The sequence below is a fragment of the Oculina patagonica genome, chromosome 12, assembly GCF_052425735.1.
Source record: "Oculina patagonica isolate OP01 chromosome 12, crgOcupat, whole genome shotgun sequence".
Classification (NCBI taxonomy): domain Eukaryota; kingdom Metazoa; phylum Cnidaria; class Anthozoa; order Scleractinia; family Oculinidae; genus Oculina; species Oculina patagonica.
In genome coordinates, this window is record NC_135769.1 from 26,661,671 (window position 1) to 26,685,332 (window position 23,662).

Here is a 23,662-nt window from a genome sequence, read left to right on the forward strand (position 1 = left end):
GTAAATTGATTGTCTGCGAATTATGAAATCAGTTCATGTGAGCAGATTTTCAATGACCGAAGCGCAGAGAAGGAGTTGATGAAAAACTGATTCGACGCCGTGACAAGCTTCCCGTCAAATCTGCATTTTATTATCTCGAACTGGAAAAAAAGGAAGTTCAACTCGCCGAAGTCTTATTAAGAAACAATGTGCAATGCTAACATATTCTATTCACCTTAATAACTCTAAATCATTACTCTGTACCTATGTTTTTAACATTTTAAGCACCTTTAAGGAACAACGGAAATTGCTATGACGTCCTCGTGAAAAATGAGACAAATGCAAACTGGCTTTTGGGATTTCTTCTTTATTGATCGATAGAACTTTCAACGAACAACGACAGCTCGTAAAGTTCAGTTAAATTTAGAATTTTTATGAGTATTCAATACATGATAATAGCATACTGAATTACAGGAAATCATATTAATTTAAAACCAGGAAATCTTTGTGTACTGCTTCCCGCTGGGGAAAACATTTTGGCGGTGATGAAAAACACCGACTCGTCACCGCACAAACATGATTTTGAGAGTTCGTGTAATTTAGAAAAAATTTTCTTAATGTATTATTAATCCTTCGCACTTTCCGCCATTTCATATTTCGCTTGGTTAATTTAATCTGAGGAAAATGCGTCTTTATTTCTTATTTTTAGTTTTTGATAATTCGATTAATTCTTGATCATTTTATCGTGTGCCTTCTCTGTTTTTCTGTTTTCTATTTTTAGATTTTCTATATTTCTGAAGATCGTTTTCTTCAACCCAATTCATTTTGAAATGGCGCCAAAATTCGTATTGCCCACGAATCACATATTTGAATGAATTAACGGTAGAACTAATCGAACTATCGGAAACGGAAAATATAAAATAAAGCGATATTTTACGGACCAAACGAAAAAAAGAAATGGCCATTTGAGCCACCGATTAATTATTTAGGTCCTTTTTCTGTTTTTCTTTCTTTCCTTCGCTCAAAAAAACAAAAACAATAGCTAACAACGAATGCCATGTTCCCTTTTTAAAAAGCGCCTTAATGGTAGAAAATTAGTTTTCTGTTTTTTATTTTGTTTTGTTTTCTTGCGTGAAAAGTCGCGATAAGAAAAACATTTCTGTTGGCGGGGAAAAAAAACTAGAATCGGCGCATTTTTCGGTCTTTTCGCTGTCCCATAGACCACGACGAAAAAGGATTAAAAGAAAAGAAAAACACACACATCTTAAACGAAAGAGACTTTTTCCTTGCGAATCAAAGAAGTAAGAAAATATTTTTCTTCTAAATATAGCTCTCATGTTTATTAGTTTTAGAAATGAATTGAATATTCTACACATGGTTCGAACATGGTTTATAAATTGTGCTGTCGAGGTCCCGATCAGATTTACATTGTGTAATTGAACCAGTGAATTCTTTATAAAGGCAAATGTATATTTTTTAAGAAAAACAAAGTGTTAGTTTTGCCGCGTTCTGGCCGGATTTTGACGCGGCATTTCGCTCACAATTTTCAAAGACCAATATAATCTCGATTTCTTTGTTTCGTTGGTGTTTACGTAACGAAGTGTCCATGTATTGAGCTCCCAAGGGATTCGGGTATTGACAGATTTTAACTCATCTCGTATGCTCATCGCTTTGTCCGCTTGTTTTACGCCGTCTTTTCTTTCCCTTCCGCAGGTAAAAGGACTTTGCTTTGTTAAGATCCCGTTGGTGTTCTGCAGCTGTGTGGCTGGACCATATTCGAATCACAGCTAGTCTAGTTGCTAGCGAAGCCAAGTTTGTATTATTCATGAGTTCTTTAGCCTGGATGCCTTTCAAATGAGGCCGACCGGCTGGCACAGTGAACCGTAACTCTCTGAGAACTCAATCAGTTTCGTTGAAGGCCGCCTTTTGAATCACAGCACCACACTGAAATATGGAAAAACGCAAGCCCGGACAAGTCATTTGCCACACTTCAACCGAGACCACACCGCTTGGCCTGCAAGTCCGTGTTGTTGTTGTGTCTTAAACTTGTGGTAAACATCGCATTTACAAAAGAATCCGATCTTGGAACTTGACTAAAACCCGACCTTGGGATAGCAGTCGATCATTCTGAAGAATAGAATAGCGCCACGGGTTATTGAGCGTTTTATCGACTGGTTAAAAACATTTGATTTTACGCGAAGTTTAATGTATCATCGTCCTGCAGCGATGGGTCCATGGCCTTCGACTGCTCGTGTTTAGCCGGTCGCTGTCGCCTCCAAACTCGTCCAATACTAGTCAGTTTATGATTTTGTTGACAAGAGTTATGGCGTCCTCGGTAGTACTTATTGTTTTTGCCTTAATGATAAACTATTTAGCCTTGGCGGAAAAACGCGAGTACAAGTTGGGGCTGCTCATCCCGTACTCGACTGTAATACCGCATTTTTCGGACGACTTCAACAAGGGCGAGCTCTTCGCCGCAGCGATGACAATTGCCGTGGAAAGATTAAACGCCGACCCAACGCTTTTGGCCGATTATAATGTGACATTTGTATGGAAAGACACAAAATGCGACGAATTGATTGCAGTCCACGAACAGTTAAATCAAATTAATTCTGGAGTACAAGCTTTCATAGGACCTGGGTGTAATTGTCAAACAGCGGCCAGGAACGCGGCAGCTTTTAACATGTCGATGATTTCATACGTGAGTATACTTTCCAACTCTCATTTTACGCATTTTTAATATAATTTGTTCCATTATACTTTACGATCTTTACGATTACTTGTCTTATATAGTCGTAAATGTCGGTTTTTCAAGAGAAAACCGAAGTAATGATTTAGGTCTTCACTCAACGACAAACACAAATTGATCAGTTTGTTGTCTTGAGTCAGTTTCGAAGTGATTTCCATTTTGCCAGCTGCTTTTGTGATGCTCATGGATGCTAGACGTTTAGATTCAAAACATCACTAATTGCTCAGTTTTTGTTCGTCTCGGCTTCCTGAATATTACATCGCTTTTGATTTGATTTCGAACTCCATCGTACATCTGATCGAACTTTATTGATCAGTCACTATTTGAAGCAACCATCACTCAAGCCCTCCGCTCATTCGATTAGCAGTACGATAAATATTTAAGATATGCGTATTAAACGAGTTAACTAAACTTCGCAGAAGAAAGGCTTTTGCTAATCATTTTGACATCATGAGATCTTTCTTTAATATTATTCTCTCGAAAACTGCCGCTTGTGTTGTGTTGGAAATGTTGCCGTGAGCGCGCGCAATTATCACTTTGACTGTGTCTTTGTGGAAGCTGGATTATATCTTATGCTTTTATTGATATTTGAGCTACGTTCAGAAACTGAAAGAATATGCATTTTGTTGTCATTTGTGCAAATATATGTATTACTTACTTTGTATTTGACAATAAGGTTTTAAAAGGTTTCCCAACTGTCAATATTACTTTCCTACAAGCTTCATGCTGTTTTCATTTGAACTCACGCTCGCTTTCAAATGGCTTCACCAGCGAGTTTATAGATTCTAATTCTAAACATTACTGGCATGGCATTCAAAAACTTGGTTGGGTCGCGTGTCATAAACTTTTTGTTTATTGTATTTTGTGGCACTACTTATATTGCCCTAAATTCTCAACTTTTTCTACGTTATTTCCCTTATGAAAATATCTAAACATTCGACACCACCATTCCTTTAACAAGTATGTACTTCACCCTGGCATTACTCTTGAATTACACTTGAAATGTAATTTTATCATAATAGTTGATAGCTTCTTACTTAGCTAAGGAGATTAAGCCGGCGAGTCTTTCTACAAGGAAACAAAAACAAACAAACAAACAAACTTGTAAACAAGGGAACCCAAACAAAATGCGAGAAAGGAAGATGTATTCACTAACATTTTCTGATATATGCTAAATAAAACAATTTTTTGTGGTGTCACATTACCACGAATATAAAGTTCATGAACTCAACGCAGCTGAGTGGATTTTTTATCAGCAAAGACAGTGATTCAGCAAATTTATTTTTACTTATGACATCCTTGTTATTAGACTTTATATGACATTCATGGCTTTGAACAGTCAATATCGACATATATTGGTTGTAAATTTATTGTTTACGGACAAGTCCACTTGAGTCAGTATTCCATAATGCCACTTAATCTGAATGACTTCCATATGTTTTGACTTCAGTCGCTGACCACTTTGTCTTGTGGTTATGCCCAAAGGGTTAAAAAAATAGAGCCACAAAGTGATAAAGACTAATATTGTAACGATGTTTGTATATGTGTATGTTGTGGTTTTTAAATTTGTTTGATTTGAAATTTTGAAAACCCATCTTCTTTCTGTTAGAAATTTTTCAAACGTTTTGTTAAACTTTAATGAAACCAAAACCAAATTTCAATGTGACGCAATTCCATTCACAGAGTCTATACAACACATCTTTTCCATATTCATGTGTACGTCCACTTAGATTTTGCACAGGGTTAAGCCAAGTATAGTTAGCTTATGGATTTAGGTATTCAGACAGGTTGATGCAAGAATCTGCTTTTCATTCCAAACTGTTATCAGTTCAAATGGGAATTTGAAACATGCCTTCTAGACTCTTTCTGTGCTATTTAAGGCAGTCAGTAGTAGTCAGATGGAACAGCTTAAACCAGGCTAGGCAATCAGTGGATTTGGTTTTACATGATAGTGTTGGTTTAATTGCCCCAATGGAAAATTTCCAAAATAAATGAAACATCTTGAAAGGTAGTTCAAAATTCCCAACCAAAATAACTGAACAGAAAATGTGCTTATCTACCAGTTCCAGGCTTTTTGCTAGTTTCGACCCGAATACCCACAAGTAACCTCAGTTCCAGCTGCTCTGAATAAATTCTGGTAAATGGAACATGCAAAATCTAATTCGGAATTTCCATTCAGGGTTTTTAAAATCAAAGACAGATAAAAGGCACAATCATGATATTTATTAATATATAAACTGCTATTAATAATTGTTTATTGGGATATTGACCAACGAGAAAAATAGTATCTAAAAAAAATTACCGTACTATAATTTTTTACTTGTGTTCACATGCTGACACGTCAACTCGATGTTTCAAATATATGCTGAAATGAGCCAAAGTTTATAATATTAAGTCAAAACATCTTGTTCAGACTTTCTTTGGGAAAGTTCTGAAAATGTTCTGAAACAGTCATCTAACCTTTGGACAACATTTTGAAAATCTTTGTGAATCTTCAGAAAATGGTCCGAAATCTTTGGAAAATCGTCAAACACCTTGTAATAAGTAGGTTTATAAAATAAACAAAATAATACATGGTTGCTTAGAGATATGACATTTTTCTTCCCGTGGTCAAATCTATATCTCACTTGTTCGCTGCGCTCACCGCATGAGATATGGAGTTGAACACTCAAAGAGAAATTCCATATTACGCGCCTCCATTTATCTTTTTTTTTTTTTTTTTTGTGCTTTTGGACATTGTCCTCTTTTTTTTTTTTTTTTTTTTTGCAGACTTTTTTTATAAGCAGACATTTTTCCCCCCCTCCCCAAGAAAAAAAATTTTTTTTTTATTCCCCCATAATGCCCCCCCTCTTTTTTTTTTTTTTTTTTTTTTTTTCCTTGTTTTCTCTTTTTTTCCCCATTTTTAAAAAGGACTCCATTTTTTTTGGGGCGGTCTGGGGGGTATGCCCCCTCAGAAAATTTTGAAAAATTGAAGCCTCTAAGACGTGATTTCCGAGATTCTGAGCAGCTGTAAACGTCTTTCAATTAAGCTATTAAACTGCCGTTTTTCCTTGATAATTTTACAAAACTATCCCTTCTTTAACTTACCTTGTTTAACATTGAACTATATTTGGGACAGAAACTCCAGTTGTTATGAACAGTGATTGAAATTTGAAGTTGTCAAGCCACGAACTTACTCGAAAGAACGGATATGCACCCACGTGCGTATTTATTTTTAGCACCCGGCAGAGTAGCCTGGGCATGTTTTGGGGAGTTAATATTATTGAACAGCGGCTTTGCTTGTGAAATCGCTTCCCTTTGATTCATGCGAACAAAACAGTAAGGAAACTCGCTAAAAAAAGTGTAAATTTATAGAGAAGAAAAACACGCCAGCAAGACTAAAACAACTCTTGAGAGCAAAAAGGAATGTAAGTTTTTTAAATTTATACACACTGTTTTGTTACATTAACCACAGAAGTTCGTAAATTGCCACCCAAAACAGGCCGTCCAAAATCACCTATTTCTGAAAAGTGGCTGTCCTTTGGACGGCTGGACGGCCGCCTGGCTAAAAGCCTGGTGTCTGTTAAGGGGTGCTCAACTTTATAGTACAGTAAGTAAAAAGTAAGCATATTTTAGTAAATTTATTTGCCTCTGTAATTTTTTTTTTGTAGATGTGTAGTGCAGCAGAGTTGTCTAATAAAAAGAAGTTTCCAACATTTGGTCGTACATTTGCTGTCGACTCCCAGGTTGGACCAAGTGTTGTCAGCCTTCTGAAATATACATACAACTGGACTCGAGTTGCTATTCTTTACCAGGATACAACTAAGTGGACATCTTTGAAAGACCATCTAGTGAAGGAATTTAAGAAAACTGGCATTGATGTAGCAAAAGAGTATATGATCATGAATGAGGCACTTTACAATTACCTCAAATTTGAAGCCGAAGCAGAATTTAGGGCAGCTTTGAGGGATTTAAAAGATAAGGCACGAAGTAAGTATATAGGTGCAATGGTGTTCAGAATTTCTATTGCTGTTACAGGGTTTTCAATAAGGGCCGGCAGTTGACGAAAAGTCACGCCTACTTCAGGTGATTTGGCACCTACTTTTCCTGTACTTTGACTGACTGACTTTGACTGACGCTGATTTTCCAACCATTAGTGGAATGGATTATTTTCTGCCTGGCTGGAAAACTGGCCATCAGTGGTAGAATGATGATTCATGATGTATCACTATTGGCAAGAATCAAATAATTATATCAAAACTTTTAGGAGTATTAATTTTAATACATACTCTTGAAAGCTGATAAAGTGAAATAACCTAATTCTCCATCCAGAATGCAGGAAATGCGTGCAGGGGAGCATGCCCCTGCAACCCTCCAAGTTAAGACCATTTTAGTCATCATGGCGACTAAAATTTTGGAGAGCTCTGGTGACTAAATTGGAACCAAGGTCGCCAGCCTGGCGATTAAAATTGAAAAAAAGGATTGAAAGGGTGAGCTTAATTTAGCGACTAAAATTTTTCACTGGCGACCAGACTTGAGCAGTCAGTGGCCAAATGGCCACTAAGGAAAAAAAATAAACTTGGAGGGTTGCCCTGAAACCCCCTAGGAGGTTGCACCATTGGCGCAAGTACTCCCTTCCACCCCTACACCTAAACTTTTGCCACTTACTCTGATCGATTCTTATTGAAAACCTTGCTGCTAAATGTTGTATGGCAATTCTGTTTCTGAATCTTGTTTTTCATTTAATGCCATATTTAAGAGTGTCACACCACAAACTGTGAATAATTTGTGCCACTGTTGAGGTAACCTTGACTTCATCATTTTTTACGTGAATTCGATTTCTTGTTTAGTTGTCTTAGTCATTGCCAATTACGACTTTGCTTTGGAGACCCTGTATCTTGCCAAGAAAGAAGGCATGATCAATGGAGAATTTGTGTTCATTCTGTTTGAGTTGAGTCAGTTGAAAGTGCAAAGAAATAAAAGGTTTGGAAACTTCTTCTGGTTCTATCATCATCTTCTCCAGCCAGCCAGGTTTGTGTGATTTTTTATCTTAACTGTAAGGGCGTCTTTATATGAGAGTCCTCGTCCCAGGATGACTTTCGTCCCGGGATGATTTCATCTCGGTGTCTGGTCATTTTTTTGTTGCTGTCTACATGATTTCATCCCAGGATGAACTCATCCCGGGACGATTTCATCCCTGTTTCGAGCACCAGGATGAAATGTCATCCCAGGATGAAACGTGACGAAAAACACCATGTAAACAGTCTTTCTGGGATGAAATGTAATGTAATGTAAGTAGAGGCGAGATGAATTCAACTCAAGCAGGACAACTTATGTCCCGGCATCCTGGGATGAATACGCTCATATAAATGAATTTTTTTTCATCCCGGGATGAAAATCGGCTCTTATGTAAAGAGGCCCTTAGTTTACGTAGAGCAATTTTTTATTTGAGTGTTGCAAGACCAAAACTAAAGTAATCACTCTGGCCAAACTCAAAGCATGGGAAAACATGTGCGAGCGAGTACAATTGGTTTTGATTTTACTTCTGATTGGATGAGAAAGACTCGCTAAGACAATTGTTTTAAAAACAAGGAATATGTAGATCAACTTGCAGGCAACATGCTTTTAACGCAATGACTATAAGAGCGAGTTTAGACCCATTTAATGCCATGTACATCCAATGTCACTTTATTATGGGCAGTAAACCTGCTGGTAAATTAACTTGTTGGCAAAGCCTCTTGTTACCCCTTTCAAGACGGTATATTAAGCCATTTTTCTGATTCCTTTCAAATTGAAAGAAAAACCTCAAAATAATAGTTTCTAACATAGAAAAACAACAAAGGAGTAATAAAAAGGCAACAGAACCAAGAATGGTTTCAACTGATAAAAATTAAGACAAATTTCAAACGACGAGCTACTCGTTCGCAAATTTTGCTTCACCGTTAAACGCTTCGAGTTATGCGTTCGTAAGTTTAACCTTATCGTTAAACGCTTTAAGCTTTCCGTTTGCAGCATTTCGTTTACCGTTTGTAATGCTTCATGTCACCGTTTTAACGTCTTAAAAAACCCGTTTACTGTGCGTTTTCTATCCGTCCGTTTTCACCCGTTTAGCGAATAAGCGCTAGTGTATGTTTTCCGTGTGAGGTCACAATTTGAAAAATGTTGTGTTGTCGTAACGGGTAGCTCCTTTAAAGTACAACACAAATTTTGCAGGCTTCACTCAGTATACATGTACCTTTTCTTTCTAGAAGTAACCAGACCAACCAAACAGTAGTTAACAAATACATCCGAGAAGCATTTCAGGCTGCACTTCTGTTGGTAGTGAAAGATCCCAGTGGCGAAAGCTACAACAACTTCATTACAGAGCTCAAGCTTAAGACAGGACAGAGTCCTTTCTACAGTAACTACTACAATGGTTCAAGCTTTACTGTCAGTGTAAGTAGTACAGAATGATTCAGATTACGAAGCCTTCCAAGGGGTAAAAAAGACAAGCAACATGACCCTGAATACTGGCGACACAGGGACATTTTAACAGCGACAAGCGACATCATTACAGCACTGAAAGACGACAGCGACACAGTGCAACAGCAACACAACAGGGTAAAAAATGACAGCGACAGTTATAGCTGTTAGCTAGGCGACATGGGTTCTTAGAAACATGGGACATTGCGACATGGCAACCCCTCCTTGGAAGGCCTTGTTTACACTTTAAGAGTAATTTTAGTTCATTCCTGGTGTTTGGAAATGCAGTTAAACAGTCAAACACTGTATCTTCAAGGCTTGAAGAGCCTGGGGAGTAGAAATACTCCTAGTCGTTGCATTCATTTAACTGGGATAAGCTTTGCCCTGTTGGGCCACTAGGCTCAAATGATGAAGGGGTTTCCCCACAACATGTATCTGTTTTATGTGTATACAGCATTTAAAGTACTCCAAGAACACTATTGACCTTTACCTTGCATTGTACCTGTTATTTATGTTGTTGTTTCGATTTTTCAGCCTCCAATATATGCTGGCTACTTGTATAATGCTGTATATCAGTTTGGCATATCCTTAAATAAGACTCTCGCAAAGTATGGTCTTGAGGCACGTAATAAGACACCTTCAGGAGAGGAAATACTTTCACAGCTTCGTGATTACACCTTTGATGGTGAGTAGAAATGGTTGTTATTTTCTTAAAAATAAAAATGAAATAAATTACTTTTATTTATGCATGGTTGTATTTTATAGCTTCAAGCTTGTGGGGCGATGTATTTCTGATTAAATTGAGAACAACAAAGCAAATGACCCATAAATTATGGTACTTCATCAACTGGTGTTGAGGTTATTGTGTTGTGTTATTAGGCAAGACACTTTACTCTCATAGTGCCTTTCTCCGCCCAGGTGTATAAATGGGTACTGGCCAATTAAATGCTGAGGGTAACCCTGTGATGGACTAGCATCCCAGGGAGGGGGGGGGAGTAGAAATACTCCTAGTCGCTTCATGGTACTGAAACCAGGATAAGCTCCGGCCTGATTGACCACTCGAACACAGGCTTAACCTGTCTTTCTTGTTGGAAAGGAATTAAGGACACAGGGACACTTATCTGCAAGATTTTTGTAGCAACCCACCTTTCTCATCTTTCATAATTCTGTCCATTTTAAAAATTGCCAGTTCCACCTTAGTGGCCAGAAATCTCTTTAAATGGTTTGACCTCACTTCAATTTACTTCATGTTTTTACAGGTATTCAGGGTTACAGGATACATTTGGATGAGAATGGTGATGCACAATTTAACCTGACGTTAATGGACATAAGAAATGGAAAAAGTAAGTACCGGTACAGGGTGAGACGAAAATAAAAAAGGCAGCTTGCCCTTCGGGCAAGCTGTTATTTCATCTTACTAGCCCAAAGCTCTGAGAAGCTAGCCCAAAGGTAATTTGCATAATTAATTATATGCAAATTTAAAATTGTTCTTCCTTTGGAGACAATAAATACATAAATTTTCAAAAAGAAAATAATCTTTTCACAAGAATTAAAACAAACGCATAACGAATTTGTGGCAACTAACTTTGTAGCTTAATGCAGAGGATTGCAAATATGAAGGATCCTGAAGGATACATTTCAAGAGACATAATTCATATGCATACATGACGTACCCAATGCCTGCAATGCATTTCGGGGCGTTTTCAAAAACGGTCAGCCATTTGCAAGTTTTACGAAGTGATGGAGTACTTTGCGGCAAAGCAATACCACATGGATTGGAGCACTATGACTTCTTTTCTTATTGTGAATGCTTTAGAAGCAAAGATCTTCCAATATAATTTTCTGGAAAGACACAATTCCTCAGAAAATGGCCGTTACTCATCTTAACAGAGAGAAATATAGTCGTCACGTTCAAGTTGGTGACTATAAAACCAGGAGTTTTTGTCTCCAAGGATGCAGTGAGTCACATTTTTGAGCCCCAAATTTTTCCCTCTAGTCTAATTTGTCTGATGCACATTTATTTCTGAAGGTTGTCATAAAAAAAACAATGTTTCTTGCCCGTGTGTTGCTTGCCTGTCGGGCAACCCGTGATCAGAATACGCTAGCCCGACGGATAATTCTACTAGCCCCGGGCTATCGGACAGCACTTTTGTCGCGCCCTGCGGTACATTGTTACAGTATTTGTAAGGTCGGACTGAGGCCCACTTTGTTTAATGACTTAATATTCCTTTCTGATTGCCATGCACTTCTTTAACCCATTGGTGCCTGGCAGAACCGACTGTTATCAATGTTTCCCTTTGTACCACTTCTGATGTCATCATCTTTGACCAAAAAAAGGCATCAATTATACTCAATCTCTGCAGGAGGAAAAGATCTTTCCAATGATACTTAGAAATTTGAGTGAAAAACTCATAGGAATTTACCTTAATCATAATGTGATGTAGAAGTCCCTAGAAGATGAGTCGAGGTGATAAATGCAGATGCCAAACAGAAGGTAAACGCATTAAATGACGGACTAGAATGCCATCCAGGGGGATCAGTAGTGCTCACTTATCATCCTGTCTGACACAATTTCTATTATTTCCCTTTCCTGTGCACAGCATTAGTTGAAGTGGCAGACTTTCAAATAACATATGGTAATACCTCTGGTAACGAAACCAAGAAAAGCTTTCCTCGTCTTGTGTTCCGAAGAAACATGACCAAGATTTGGGTCGGTGGTAGTACAATACCACCAAAAGACCGTCCTAGATGTGGATTTAACAATGAACTATGTCCACCTCCTACAGAGGAACCTACAGGTTTGTGTTGAATGTGTTTATACAACGTACCATTTTGCCTTTTTGCATTCTCCGGTGCAGCCTCATTACTCTTAATAATGTTAACTTGCACCTCATTATTTATCCATGGATTTTTGTTTTTTTAGACAACAAAAAGGAAATCATTGCTGGAGTTTCATGTGGTTTGGGTTTCCTTGCTCTTCTCCTTGTGATTAATCTAATCAGGTAAATATGTTGTATATTTTGTGTCTAATAACAACAATGTAGTGGGACTTGCAGTAGTCTTATGGAGAGTATTAGGCCACATTGGTGGTGAGGGAGTGCTCTCAGCACTTCCACCGCGGTTAAACAACAGAAATATGCAAAAAATAAGAAAAGTACTGCAAAGATAAGGTTTTAATTTTCACAGTTCAAAGTTCGATACATAACCGGTATCCTAAGGGTTTACTAAGTTTTTTGGAGCTTTACTAAAAAAGTTCTATGTGTTTGAAAATAGCGATATGCGGACTTGTCGGCGCCATTTGTCAAAGTACCTTTGGTTCGGATGCGAAACATTTAAAAAGTAAAAACACTGGTTTACCTGAGGGAATGGGATTATGCTTTCACTCGGCAATTATTTTTATCTATCCTTGCTTGTAATAACACTTCAATTTGAACAAAAAACGGTGAAATGGAAAGAAAACCTGCCTGGTTTGACCGCGGTGACCTCAGCACTATCCCTGCTTCCCCAAACCTTGCCCAAGAACACAACACAGTGACCCTGGGCAGGGCTTGAACATGAATCTGGGCCACTCTCATTGGCTGACACCATTAAAGCAGGTAAAATTTTGTTTGTAACAGACCTGTTTCATTGGTCGAAGGGAGGCAGCGTGGCCAAGTGGTTAGAGCGCCGGACTTGAAATCTGGAGGTCCCGGGTTCAAGTCCCGTTCTGACCACTATCTGGATTTGTTCTCGGTCGTCCCGAGTTCAAATCCTCGGTCATGCTTGTAAATAGCCAGCTGGTCTGCCTCCTGCCAGTTGGGATTTTTAATAATGTTATGTTTAGTTAATATATTATATTTGTTCAGTATTTGTTTCATATACACGGCCCCACAAGCTTCTAGCTTTAAACACAAACCATGTATAAATAAAGTTGCTTTACCTTTTTTACCTTTTTTACACACACTCATAAGCACATTCATGTCGCTAGAATGTTCGTGAGCAGACATAACTTGTACGTTCAAACATCCAAAAGAGCCGGAAAAAAACATTTAACTGGTACATGAAGTACGAACAGGGAATAGCTTACATTTGGTAAGGGGAAGGCTGACACCATTAAAGCAGGTAAAAGTCTTGTTTGTAAGAGATCTGTTTCATTGGTCGAATTTAAGGTTGCAAAGTTTGCAGTAAGTTACTCATGTTTCTAGGCTTCTCATTGTAAGTTACATTTTCAAATAATCATTTTAAAACACACTCTGTTTGTTTTGATTTCTCAGGCAGTACAGGCTAGAAAGAGAACTGAAAAACAGACTATGGAAAATTGACTACAATCAGTTGGGCTTTGATCGTAGAAACTCCAACACATCTTTAGCAAGTGCTGTTGTAAGTGAAACGTGTGGCATATTTAAATGTTTTAAGCAAGGTTAATTTTGGAGTAGTAGAAAGTGCATGTAAGCCTGAGAACCAATCACAATCTGGGGTGCAAGTCTAATTTTTCCAACTCACAACAGATTACATGCTGTATATTGTGATTTGATTGCAGTATATCTTCTGATCCTTTAAATTTTAAGGTCAAAGTCTCAATTCTCTTTACTAATTCCCATACATTTCTTTTAATGTGAGTTGTGAGAATGTCGTGGTACATCAAGACAATATCACCTAGTAGGTTATAACTGTCTTTCTATGCTATGACACTGCGTCCTGCCGCACAGAAAACGTTTATGTTCTAATATGCAGAAAAACAACAGACACAGTGAGGTAGGAAAAGCATCACCAATTGTGTTGTTTGGAGACGAGAAATGATAAGGCTTACATACAAGGAATAATTTAGTTTGTAAATGGATGAACAAGAGAAGTAAATGGATGAACAAGAGAAAAAACACATGGACACTGTAACTTAAGAAACTAAATGCTAAGAAAATGCTAGGAAAATTATGCTCGGCAAGGTGCAAACACGAAAATTGCATGCTTGTGTCTAACGTGAGAGGCGATGGGTTAAATACCGTAATGTGACGTAGAAGTCCCTAGAGAAAGCCTAGGCGATAATTGCAAATGCCAAACATTAACACATATATTCTCATCATTTATCTTTTGGTAACTTTTATTGACAGTATATGTGGAAGTTAGTTGTTGACCACTACTGGGTTAGATTTGCTGTTGGCACTGGTATTACTACTCTGGTGGAAGTCAACAACTTTGCTGTAATGACATTATTAGGGACTAAAGTCAATTTATTTATACAGTAACTTATCTTCATATTGTAGAGAGAAACAAATGAAGAGACTCTACCTCTTATGAGGGAAGAAAGCAGTGACGGCAAAATCACAACAGTGGGTAACTACAAGGTAATGTAGTCTGTAAACTGACTGTCTTTTTACATGTTTTAACTTTTGAAAGTATGAAACCATTCACTCCACTTTGGACTTCATACACACACTAAACGAACAAGTCAAAAACCGATAGTTACTTACTTTGTTAACTTGGAGGTCTGCAACCTTGTTTGGTTTCAAGTTAAGTTGCAGAACCTGTATAATATTGTTTTGTTTTCCATAAAAATTCACCATCCCTTGTTTTTGATTGATTTTTTCACTGTTCAATTTTCTTCCAAGTGGCCCATTTCAAGTTCTGAGTTGTGCTGTAACTGGTTACACTAACATATCATACACAGACTTGATTTGTTAGTATTTGTTTGTTAGTCAATTTAGTTTTATTTCATTCTCGTCCCCATAGCCCTTTCGTTTCTCTTAGCCGGCTTGGCACGAGAAAACGGAGGGCTCTGGGGACATAGGATTTTTGAATTAATTCAAATTTTTTTGATTGGCTGTTTGGAACAAAAAATTCCTAAACGGAAGTCGAAAACGTAACGACTCTTTCATACATTCTTTTGAAACGTCGTGACTGCATACATGAAGACCTGGAAGTCCTAGAATCTAGGACTGGAAATCCTGTGTCCCCAGAGCCCTTTGTTTCCTCATGCCAAGGCCCAGCCGGCTAAGAGAAACGAAAAGGCTATGGGGACGAGAATGGTTTTATTTATTTTTTACTTATACAGTAGAATCCTGATTTCTTGAACCCTCAGTTTCTCAAAACTCCCAATTTCTCAAACCAGTTTTTGTCTCCCTTGGATAGTACCGGTACTTCTATGTAGTTTTACCCCTGGTTTTTCGAAACATTTGAGAAGAAAAAATTAATAAGCGATAGGAAAATTAAGAACGACGTTTCGATGACGCCATGTCATCATTATCAAGTTAAAATTATAATACGGAGTTCAGGCTTATATAGTGATCTAGGGCGTGATAATATATTAGCATATTAACAGTTTTAAGTAAACAGTTTAGCACGCACAGAATCTGATTGCGTGTTAAGTTTCGGCTTTATGTTTCTAATGAAGAACATTTCGTAAATTAAACAGCCCAACTTTTTTTAGTTCGTGCGGCATTTCTTTAAAACAGATTCTTCAAACCTCCCAATTTCTGAGAAATCAGTATTCTGCTGTATCTCTAACTTTATTCTATTATGTTGCATTTCATTGTTTTGCATTGTTTTGTATTTGTATTGTACAATGCTGGGCATTGTAGCGTTGCCAATTGACAACATTTGAAGGTACTATGTCACAGATTTTACCAGAATTTTGGACAGCCGAAATTTATATTTTTGTCGCAGGAAACCTAAAAATAATAGTCCATTTTTATTAAAAACTGCCCTATTAGAGCACTGAAACTGTTAACAAGCATCTTTGGCGGCGGATGGCTCGGATGAAAATGGATTGCAATTTGAAAAAGTTAGGCAAATGTTTTCAAGTTGTTTCGGCGCGGCTTCGAAATATTGAATTTTATAGCCGTAGCTTGATTTATATCCGCTTTAGACGTTGAAGGATAATGTTTATTTAGGGTTAAGTTGCCTACCACTAATTTCAGAACAGTTTAGTCCAAAATCTGCGAAATCCCGGTGACATAGACCCTTTAAGGTTATTCTTTTGACATCTTTTTGATGGCTTCTGTTTCATTTGGCAATTGAATGCAAGAAGCGAGGTAGGTGAAACTGACAGTTGTTGGAGCATGAACACAAGTTCTTGCACTTTTATTGGCCAGTTGAAAAAAAAAAACATGAGAAAGTTCTAAAAAAGGACATCAAAAAATTGTTAAAAATTACTAATAAAAAAACCGGTTCAGTGCACAGCACTGTAACAAAGTTTATGACTGTTTAAAATATTTTGCACACAGACTTAAAAGTTTGGGTTCATCCTCGGTATAAAAACATGTGAAACTCACCAGTGACGTAAAACAAAGAACGACCGAGACAACAATGAATCTCAAATAATATAGAGCAGGAAAACAATAGCTCCAAAACAAAGAAAAAAATCACCAATTTTTACACCAAGGTAAACCCAAAGTTTGCACCACACTCACCACATGTCTCTTAGTTTCATTCTAGGAAATGGGAATAGTGGGTAATTTTACCAAATTCAGAAATTTACTTACTTATTATCTTCCAGGGAAACATGGTAACGGTAGCTAAACTTCCAAAAGGACACATAGATTTGACAAGAAAAGTTCTTCTAGAGCTAAAACAGGTATTTATTGTGTCTGATAAAAGTGATAACTGCAACAGCCTTTCCCAACCATATGTTAACATGCAAGTGATGTGTTTTCAAGTTAAAAATAGAATTTTTCCTAGAAAGACTTTTTTTGTTTTGTTAGTATTCATAATTGGTTTCACATAATTCCTTTTGATGGAATCATTATGTAATGACCAAAGTTTTAGCCAGAAGATAGTCTAGGAGTTTTGTAAACTCCCACTCTTGCATGATGGAAAATTCAGTTAACAGGGCCTTTCAAACTTTTGAAGAGAAGCATACGTTTTGGATTCCCACTTTAAAATTTCTGGTTTAAAGCTGATGACCCAAAATGGCTGCAATAAACGCTACTTTTGTAGACGTCTTACCTTTCGTTTAAACTGGTTCGCTAAGCTATCAATAGTCCGTAACTGTGCTTATGTTTTACCTTATTATACGGAAATTAACGCGTCATGAAATTAACGCGAATTTCAAACATTTGCGTTAATTAAAGTCGCGTTTATTTTTGTTAACGTTAATTTCCATGACGTTAATTTCCATTATTTTGGCCCCAATTTCTCGTTACAGTCCAGACGTTCTTGACTCCAAGGAAAAAGCATTATTTTATCTGCCACTATCATTGATACTGTGAAGAACGCTCAAAGTGGAAAAAGTACCATGAACATTGTTTTTGTTTAAGATTATACGCCTACAAGTGTTGAAATAAACTTGTCTTTGTTGTGTACGTTGCGTTAATTTCCTTCATTTTAAAATGTTACCCCCTCTTTCGCGTTAATTTCCTTTATTGGGAAGTAATGTTTCCTTCAGTTCGCGTTAATTTAAGTCGCGTTAATTTCAAATACCTTAATTTAACACAAGCGTTAATTTCCTATAATAAGGTAGTTGTACTGATTCTCTCTTCTTTTGGTTACTAGATGCGGGATATTAGACATGATAATTTGAATCAATTCATTGGTGCCTGTGTAGAGCCAGAAATTTGTATTGTTATGCAGTATTGCTCCAGAGGAAGTCTACAGGTAATGAACGACTTAATATACTTTTGCTTATGCTTTATTTGGGAGGCGCGGTGGCCTAGTGGTTAGCGCGCTCGACTCCGAGTCAAACGGCTCGGGTTCGAGGCCTGGCCGGGGCGCTGCGTTGTATTCTTGGGCAAGACACTTTACTCTCACAGTGCCTCTCTCCACCGAGGTGTATAAATGGGTACCGGCGAATTTACTGCTGGGGGGTAACCCAGCGATGGACTAGCATTTCATCCAGGGGGAGTAGCAACACTCCTAGTCGCTTAATGCTACGGAAACCGGGATAAGCTACGGCTGTATGAGCCTCATGGCTCGGACACAGACTTTACTTTTACTTACTTTATGCTTTATTTATAAAATAAAGAAATAAAATAGTGTGTACAGTCAACTCTCTCTAAGACGGACACCTTCGGGACCGGCCGCAGCTGTCCGTCTTAGAGAGGTGTCCGTCTTGTAGAGAGTCGAGGAAACATGACACCAGTAATTTTGAGATAATGAAGCTAAACCTGTGCACAATAAATACTCGTCTGTTTTGAGTGTGTTGAAAGTCGCTTTCTTTAACAAAACCTACAAACAGGGACAACAATTTCAGAAAATTGTATCGTTTGTTCATTACAATCGATAATTCACTGCTTCACGTAAGCAGAGAAGCTTCATTGTTTTGGTTAGTAAGCTTGGTATGCGCGTATCCTTAGGGCGCTGACAAACTTTGCTTTATCGATATGAAGATTGGAAGTAATTTCACGAATAAAACATGATAAAAAACACTTCTTAAGTGTCCGTTGATGATTTCAAAGTGTCCGTTGTCCGTCTTAGAGAGGTGTCCGTCTTATAGGGAGTTTAGTTACAGTAAAATGACTGAAAAACGGCAGGGACCATCCCCAGGTGTCCGTCTTATGGAGGTGTCCGTCTTATAGAGGTGTCCGTTAAGAGAGAGTTGACTGTATGTATTAAATTAACGCTCTGTGGATAAACAATACTATAAGCTAGGCACACAGTGTGTGCGTGGAGCTATTTGCATTGTGCAGGCTGGAATGTTAAAAAAAGTTATTGTTGAAGTAACATAGTATTCAGTACGTAGTAAGCTACATGTACCTTGTCTTTTTCAGGATATTTTAGAAAATGAGGATGTCAAGCTGGATCACATGTTTATAGCTTCACTTGTGGCAGATATAGTAAAGGTACGTCTGACAAATGTAATCTTCAAGGATTCTCAGGATACACCATAACATGTGCTTAACATTCTTAAGGCTGTAAATTTGTTGTAAACAGTTGTAATGAATTAATGTATTGAAGATAGGTGCTGTCTAGAGAAGTTTAGAGTCTTTAGACGAGCTTCGATTTGTACATGTTACATGCCAACTGGGAAATTGATCTTTACAAGAAAATGTGCGCAGATCATCATCATGGGGGGGGTGGTTGGGGAGGGGGGGGGGGGGGCATCATCATCATTTATTTGCCACTTCAGAATTACAAATACAAATTAAAATAACTTAAAAAGATAGGGCGAGGAGACCTCCAAGAAACCACAAGGCTTATGGGGGAGGCCACCTCGGGTTAGCAATAAGTTTGTAATTTCGCTGTGAATGTGCAGCTAGGCCAATTTCAGACTCATTTTATTAGAAATTTAATCATTTTTTTCTTCAAAGAAGAGAAGCTACTCGAACCAGTGATCGATTCTGGTAGAGAATTCAGGAATGATGGCATCTTATTCTTACCATGATATTAACAAGGAATATTGTTACTCCTCCTCGCTGGGACGCCATTCTGTGGGCTATGATAGGGTAGCATCGGCATGGTCATAAAGTCCAGCCTTGGATCGTTGGATCATTGGCCACATAATTATGAAGGATTTGGAATCTTATGGCGGTTTAAGCATTTGAATCATTAACCTGCATTCATTTCCTTCCTTGCAGGGTATGGCATACATGCACAGTACAGATGTGAAATCCCATGGGAATCTCAAATCATCCAATTGTTTGGTGGACAGCCGCTGGGTTCTAAAGATCACAGACTTTGGTCTCCCTTCATTTAGAAGTAAACTGAAAAAGAATAGAGAAGACTACGCTTATTACCGAGGTCAGTTGCCAACAGTTTGTGCTTTGCTCTATCTCATTAACAGTTTGATTGTGAGCCCGAGTTTTCCATAAGCAAATAGTCAATGAGGCACAGCTAAGGCACGTAAAAAACAGGTTTCATTGTACATTGTTAAGCCAAAAGTCAAAATACAAGGAAAATTAGCATAACCGAGTGACCGACTATTGGACAAACTTACAATCTGATTGGCTGTGCAAGGCAAGCACGGCCTAATTTCTGATAGCTTCTCTGCTTGGAGCACGCGGAAATTTGATGTTCTAAAAACTAGAATATTAGCCCTCGAAGCTTCGCATCTCGGGCTAATTGTTTGTCTACAGAAAAACTCTATTGTTTAAATAGAAACCTCGAGCTTACCATCTAATTTCTAAATAGACAACGATGAGAGGGCCAATCAGATTCACGGATGTCCAATATAACACAATGTGTCTACTAATCTTCGTTGTAATCCATCCTTCCTCTAAAAATTCTTTTTTTTTCTCAACTTCGTGGTGCCAACTTTAATATTAAAATGCACATTGTCTCTTTTTCTCCTGTATTTAAGACTTACTCTGGGTAGCACCAGAACTTTTACGAATTCCCAATCGTCCCGCAAGGGGGACCCAGAAAGGTGATGTTTATAGCTTTGCTATAATCTTACAAGAGTTCCATACAAGAGAAGGACCTTACAGCTCAAACTTCATGGAACCTAAAGGTTGGTTTGCTGTCCTTTAAGGAAGGTTTTAACACTGTTCGTTGCCTGTTCGCCTGGCGAAAGTCAAGATAAGGTCAATGCAAAAAGTTTTTATCTCAATTTTGACCGTCTGTATTTTTCTATAGCTCCCTAGCATTCCTTTTGTGAAACGCTTGTCATTTTACTTGTAAACCTGCTATAATGGGTCCACTGTATTTAACGACAAGTTTGTTTCAACTGAAATAGGACGACCTCGGCCCTTAAAAGGACTGTGTCACGGCTGAGTTAAGTTTATCATCAGTTTTACCAAATACTCTTTGTTTGCAAAGAAATTACTTCTATGGATCTAAATGACAAAACCATAGCTTCATTGCAACCCGGGCGTTTTAATTTAATGTTGCAACCACACGAAATTAACTTTGAAAAATTGTTTAGCCCAACAATATTTCAAAAACCCACATCACAATTCGTTTCAATCTTAGTCACTTTTGGCCTTCCGTACCTTCTTTTGTATTTGCTGTGTTATTGAAATGGGGATTAAAAGGTTATTTTCAAGTTTATATTTCACCGAATTTGATGGTATAATTTCCCATGCCTAACAGATTTGTTAAGATAAAAGTTTTTTGTGTGGTGTGTGATATGCATTATTTTAATTGAACATCTTTTTTTGCGCTAGACATAATTCGGAGAGTGAAAGAAGGCGAGTTCCCGCCCTTTCGCCCAACGGTAACGCAGCTGATAACTGGCGTTGAGGAGATCCGGGAACTTATGAAACAGTGCTGGGTAGAAGACCCGGATGAGAGACCAGACTTCCATGAGATAAAGAAGATTATGCACAAAGTTCTCATCAACAATGGCATGTAAGTTGCATCACATGTATTAGCCACTTTTCAGTTATCAGTTGGCCCTTATTTGATGTTAAACTTAATTGTTTTGAAATCATTTTGAGCCGAAAATTATTGTTTTTTGTTCTATTAATAATATTAATGTAAAGCGTGACTCCACATACAAATTTTCACCGTGGTTAATGAAACGTTTTCCCAGACTTCCTAAGGTCGCTGTTACTTTTCTCAAGTCCTAAAACAATAAGGCAAATAAATGAAAATTAAATGTCTTTTGTTCGTCAAAGAAATAGCCTTGAGATATAAGCAGGTCAGGCTTGTTTTCCATCTTCAAACTGAAAGAAGGAACCTTCTTAAACTCATTACTAATTCATCAAATTAAAACAAAGGAAATAAGGAGGTTTGGATGTCCGGTCTTAATTAGCATAGTTCTTTACGATTTTATTTCTCCGTTTACCAGGTAGTTTTTGTTTCGATTGAGAAGATATATTAAACACTCGAGACAGTGTTTCATTGGCTATCACACACCTCAAAAGTCGCATTTTCAACTCTCTTCTCGGTGTTTGGATAGCCCGATGAAACACTGTCGCTCGTGTTTAATATAAAACGTGAAAATCCTCAGTTCAGAAAAGAGCAATACCGGGCCGTATTTCGTTCTTTTAGCTTACACCTGCTTTTAGTGATACGTGCATAGCTATCTTTCTGCATCCCAGTCGGGGGAATAAGTGCCGGTTTTGGCAAATCTTCGTTGAAGCACTCGACGAGTTTCCGAATTATTTCATCCAATCAAAAAGCTAGCACGAGTGCTCACGAGTACTCCAAAAGCAATCACACGAGCAAATGTGGGACGAAAACCACGGGGTTAGTCACTTCTCGGAGAAATGATGTCGCCATCAACTGGCACTTGTTCCTCCGGCTGATCCATCTTTCGACGTCGTATTTCGACGTGCTGTTTGAAATGAGCCAATCAAAACCGATGCTTGCCGGTGTTGGTTTCATGCAAATGAGCCCTCAAGTTGAAGTTCAGAAGGTCATGCTAGTGGGCTGTGATTGGAGGATTTCGATCCGTCTTGTTTGTTTAGCACGTCAATAGATGGATGTTGATAGAAAGCCGCTATGCACGTAACACTGAAGACGGTTGTAATGAGCACAGGGTTCGTACGGGTCATGGAATTTTAGAATTTCATTTTCCAGGCCTGGAAAGTCATGGAATTTAAGTGTGGGTCATGGAAAAATATGAAAAATGGAATTGATTATACAAAATAAATTAGGCAGGTTATTTTTTCTGAGGAAAAGGTTAAAAACGTACTCGAAATCAAGATAATTTTTTAAAAAATTCAAGGAAAAATGGTCAAATTAAGGTCATGAAAAACTTTTAAAAGTCCTGGAGAAGGTCATGGAAAGTCATGGAATTTCAAACGTTTAAAAGAGTAGGATCCCTGTGAGCAACCCATTATTGTTGTCCACTCCACAGGAAGACCAATATCTTTGATAACATCGTCTACATGATGGAAAAGTACGCTGATAACTTGGAGGAGCTTGTCATGGAGAGAACTGGTCAGCTGATTGAAGAGAAGAAGAAAACAGATGCACTCCTAGAAAGGATGCTTCCAGGGTGTGTTTGCGTTCATTGAATTGTGTTACCATATTAGGCTGTAACAGTCACGTGGTAGAGTCACGTGATTCATGTAATGTCCTGAAATATTTGGCTATAATATTCACATGATAGAGTCACGTGGTAGAAACTAGGCTAAAGAATTTCACAGCGAGAATGTACATCGGCGATTAGAACTGGAACGTTATCACAGAGACTGTCGGAACGCCAGAAGAGAGCAGCAGATATTCAAAATACTCCGAGGGTGAAAGATAGAAATCCTCTCAGTTTTACAACAACTTCCAGCTGTTGCAACAAAAGCCTAAAGAAATTCAGGCTTCAACAATCAGAATTCGAATTCACGGACTTTGCGGTGCCGGCGCAAATACTCTACTAGAGAGCGATATTTTTATTTTGCGAGTTAACGACAGCAGTATTTTCGATTTTGATAATTTGTTATTTATTTATTTATTTAATTTTTAAACGTCGACAGGAAACGTACGCAAAAAAAAAAATTAAATAAACGAGAAACGGCATACGGCAAGCACATAAGCCGTTCAGTGGAAAAAAAGGCTAGTCGACGATAGTCAGGAAGGCGTTAGTTACACAGAGGGCTACAAGCTTGAAAGCTGCAAGGAGATGTTAAAGGGACTATGTCACAGCTGAGTGAAGTTTATTCTATTTAGTTTTGCCAAATACTCGCTATGAATCCTAATGTT

General features: G+C 37.9%; 1 protein-coding gene across 1 annotated transcript in view; it reads left to right on the top strand.

The window, feature by feature from the left end:
• The first annotated feature begins 1,623 nt into the window (after window positions 1-1,623).
• The window catches only part of LOC144633885 (atrial natriuretic peptide receptor 1-like), a 28,307-nt gene continuing 6,268 nt past the window's right edge, over window positions 1,624-23,662 (top strand). Inside the window, exons 1-17 of the mRNA XM_078492806.1 lie at window positions 1,624-2,680; window positions 6,379-6,697; window positions 7,558-7,738; window positions 8,956-9,142; window positions 9,704-9,854; window positions 10,429-10,512; window positions 11,770-11,967; window positions 12,093-12,171; window positions 13,423-13,528; window positions 14,410-14,490; window positions 16,641-16,718; window positions 17,636-17,737; window positions 18,850-18,921; window positions 19,657-19,819; window positions 20,379-20,528; window positions 21,184-21,367; window positions 22,824-22,964. Of these exons, the coding sequence (XP_078348932.1) occupies window positions 2,282-2,680; window positions 6,379-6,697; window positions 7,558-7,738; window positions 8,956-9,142; window positions 9,704-9,854; window positions 10,429-10,512; window positions 11,770-11,967; window positions 12,093-12,171; window positions 13,423-13,528; window positions 14,410-14,490; window positions 16,641-16,718; window positions 17,636-17,737; window positions 18,850-18,921; window positions 19,657-19,819; window positions 20,379-20,528; window positions 21,184-21,367; window positions 22,824-22,964 (2,675 nt within the window). The 5' untranslated portion in view covers window positions 1,624-2,281. The remainder of the gene's footprint in view (window positions 2,681-6,378; window positions 6,698-7,557; window positions 7,739-8,955; window positions 9,143-9,703; window positions 9,855-10,428; window positions 10,513-11,769; window positions 11,968-12,092; window positions 12,172-13,422; window positions 13,529-14,409; window positions 14,491-16,640; window positions 16,719-17,635; window positions 17,738-18,849; window positions 18,922-19,656; window positions 19,820-20,378; window positions 20,529-21,183; window positions 21,368-22,823; window positions 22,965-23,662) is intronic.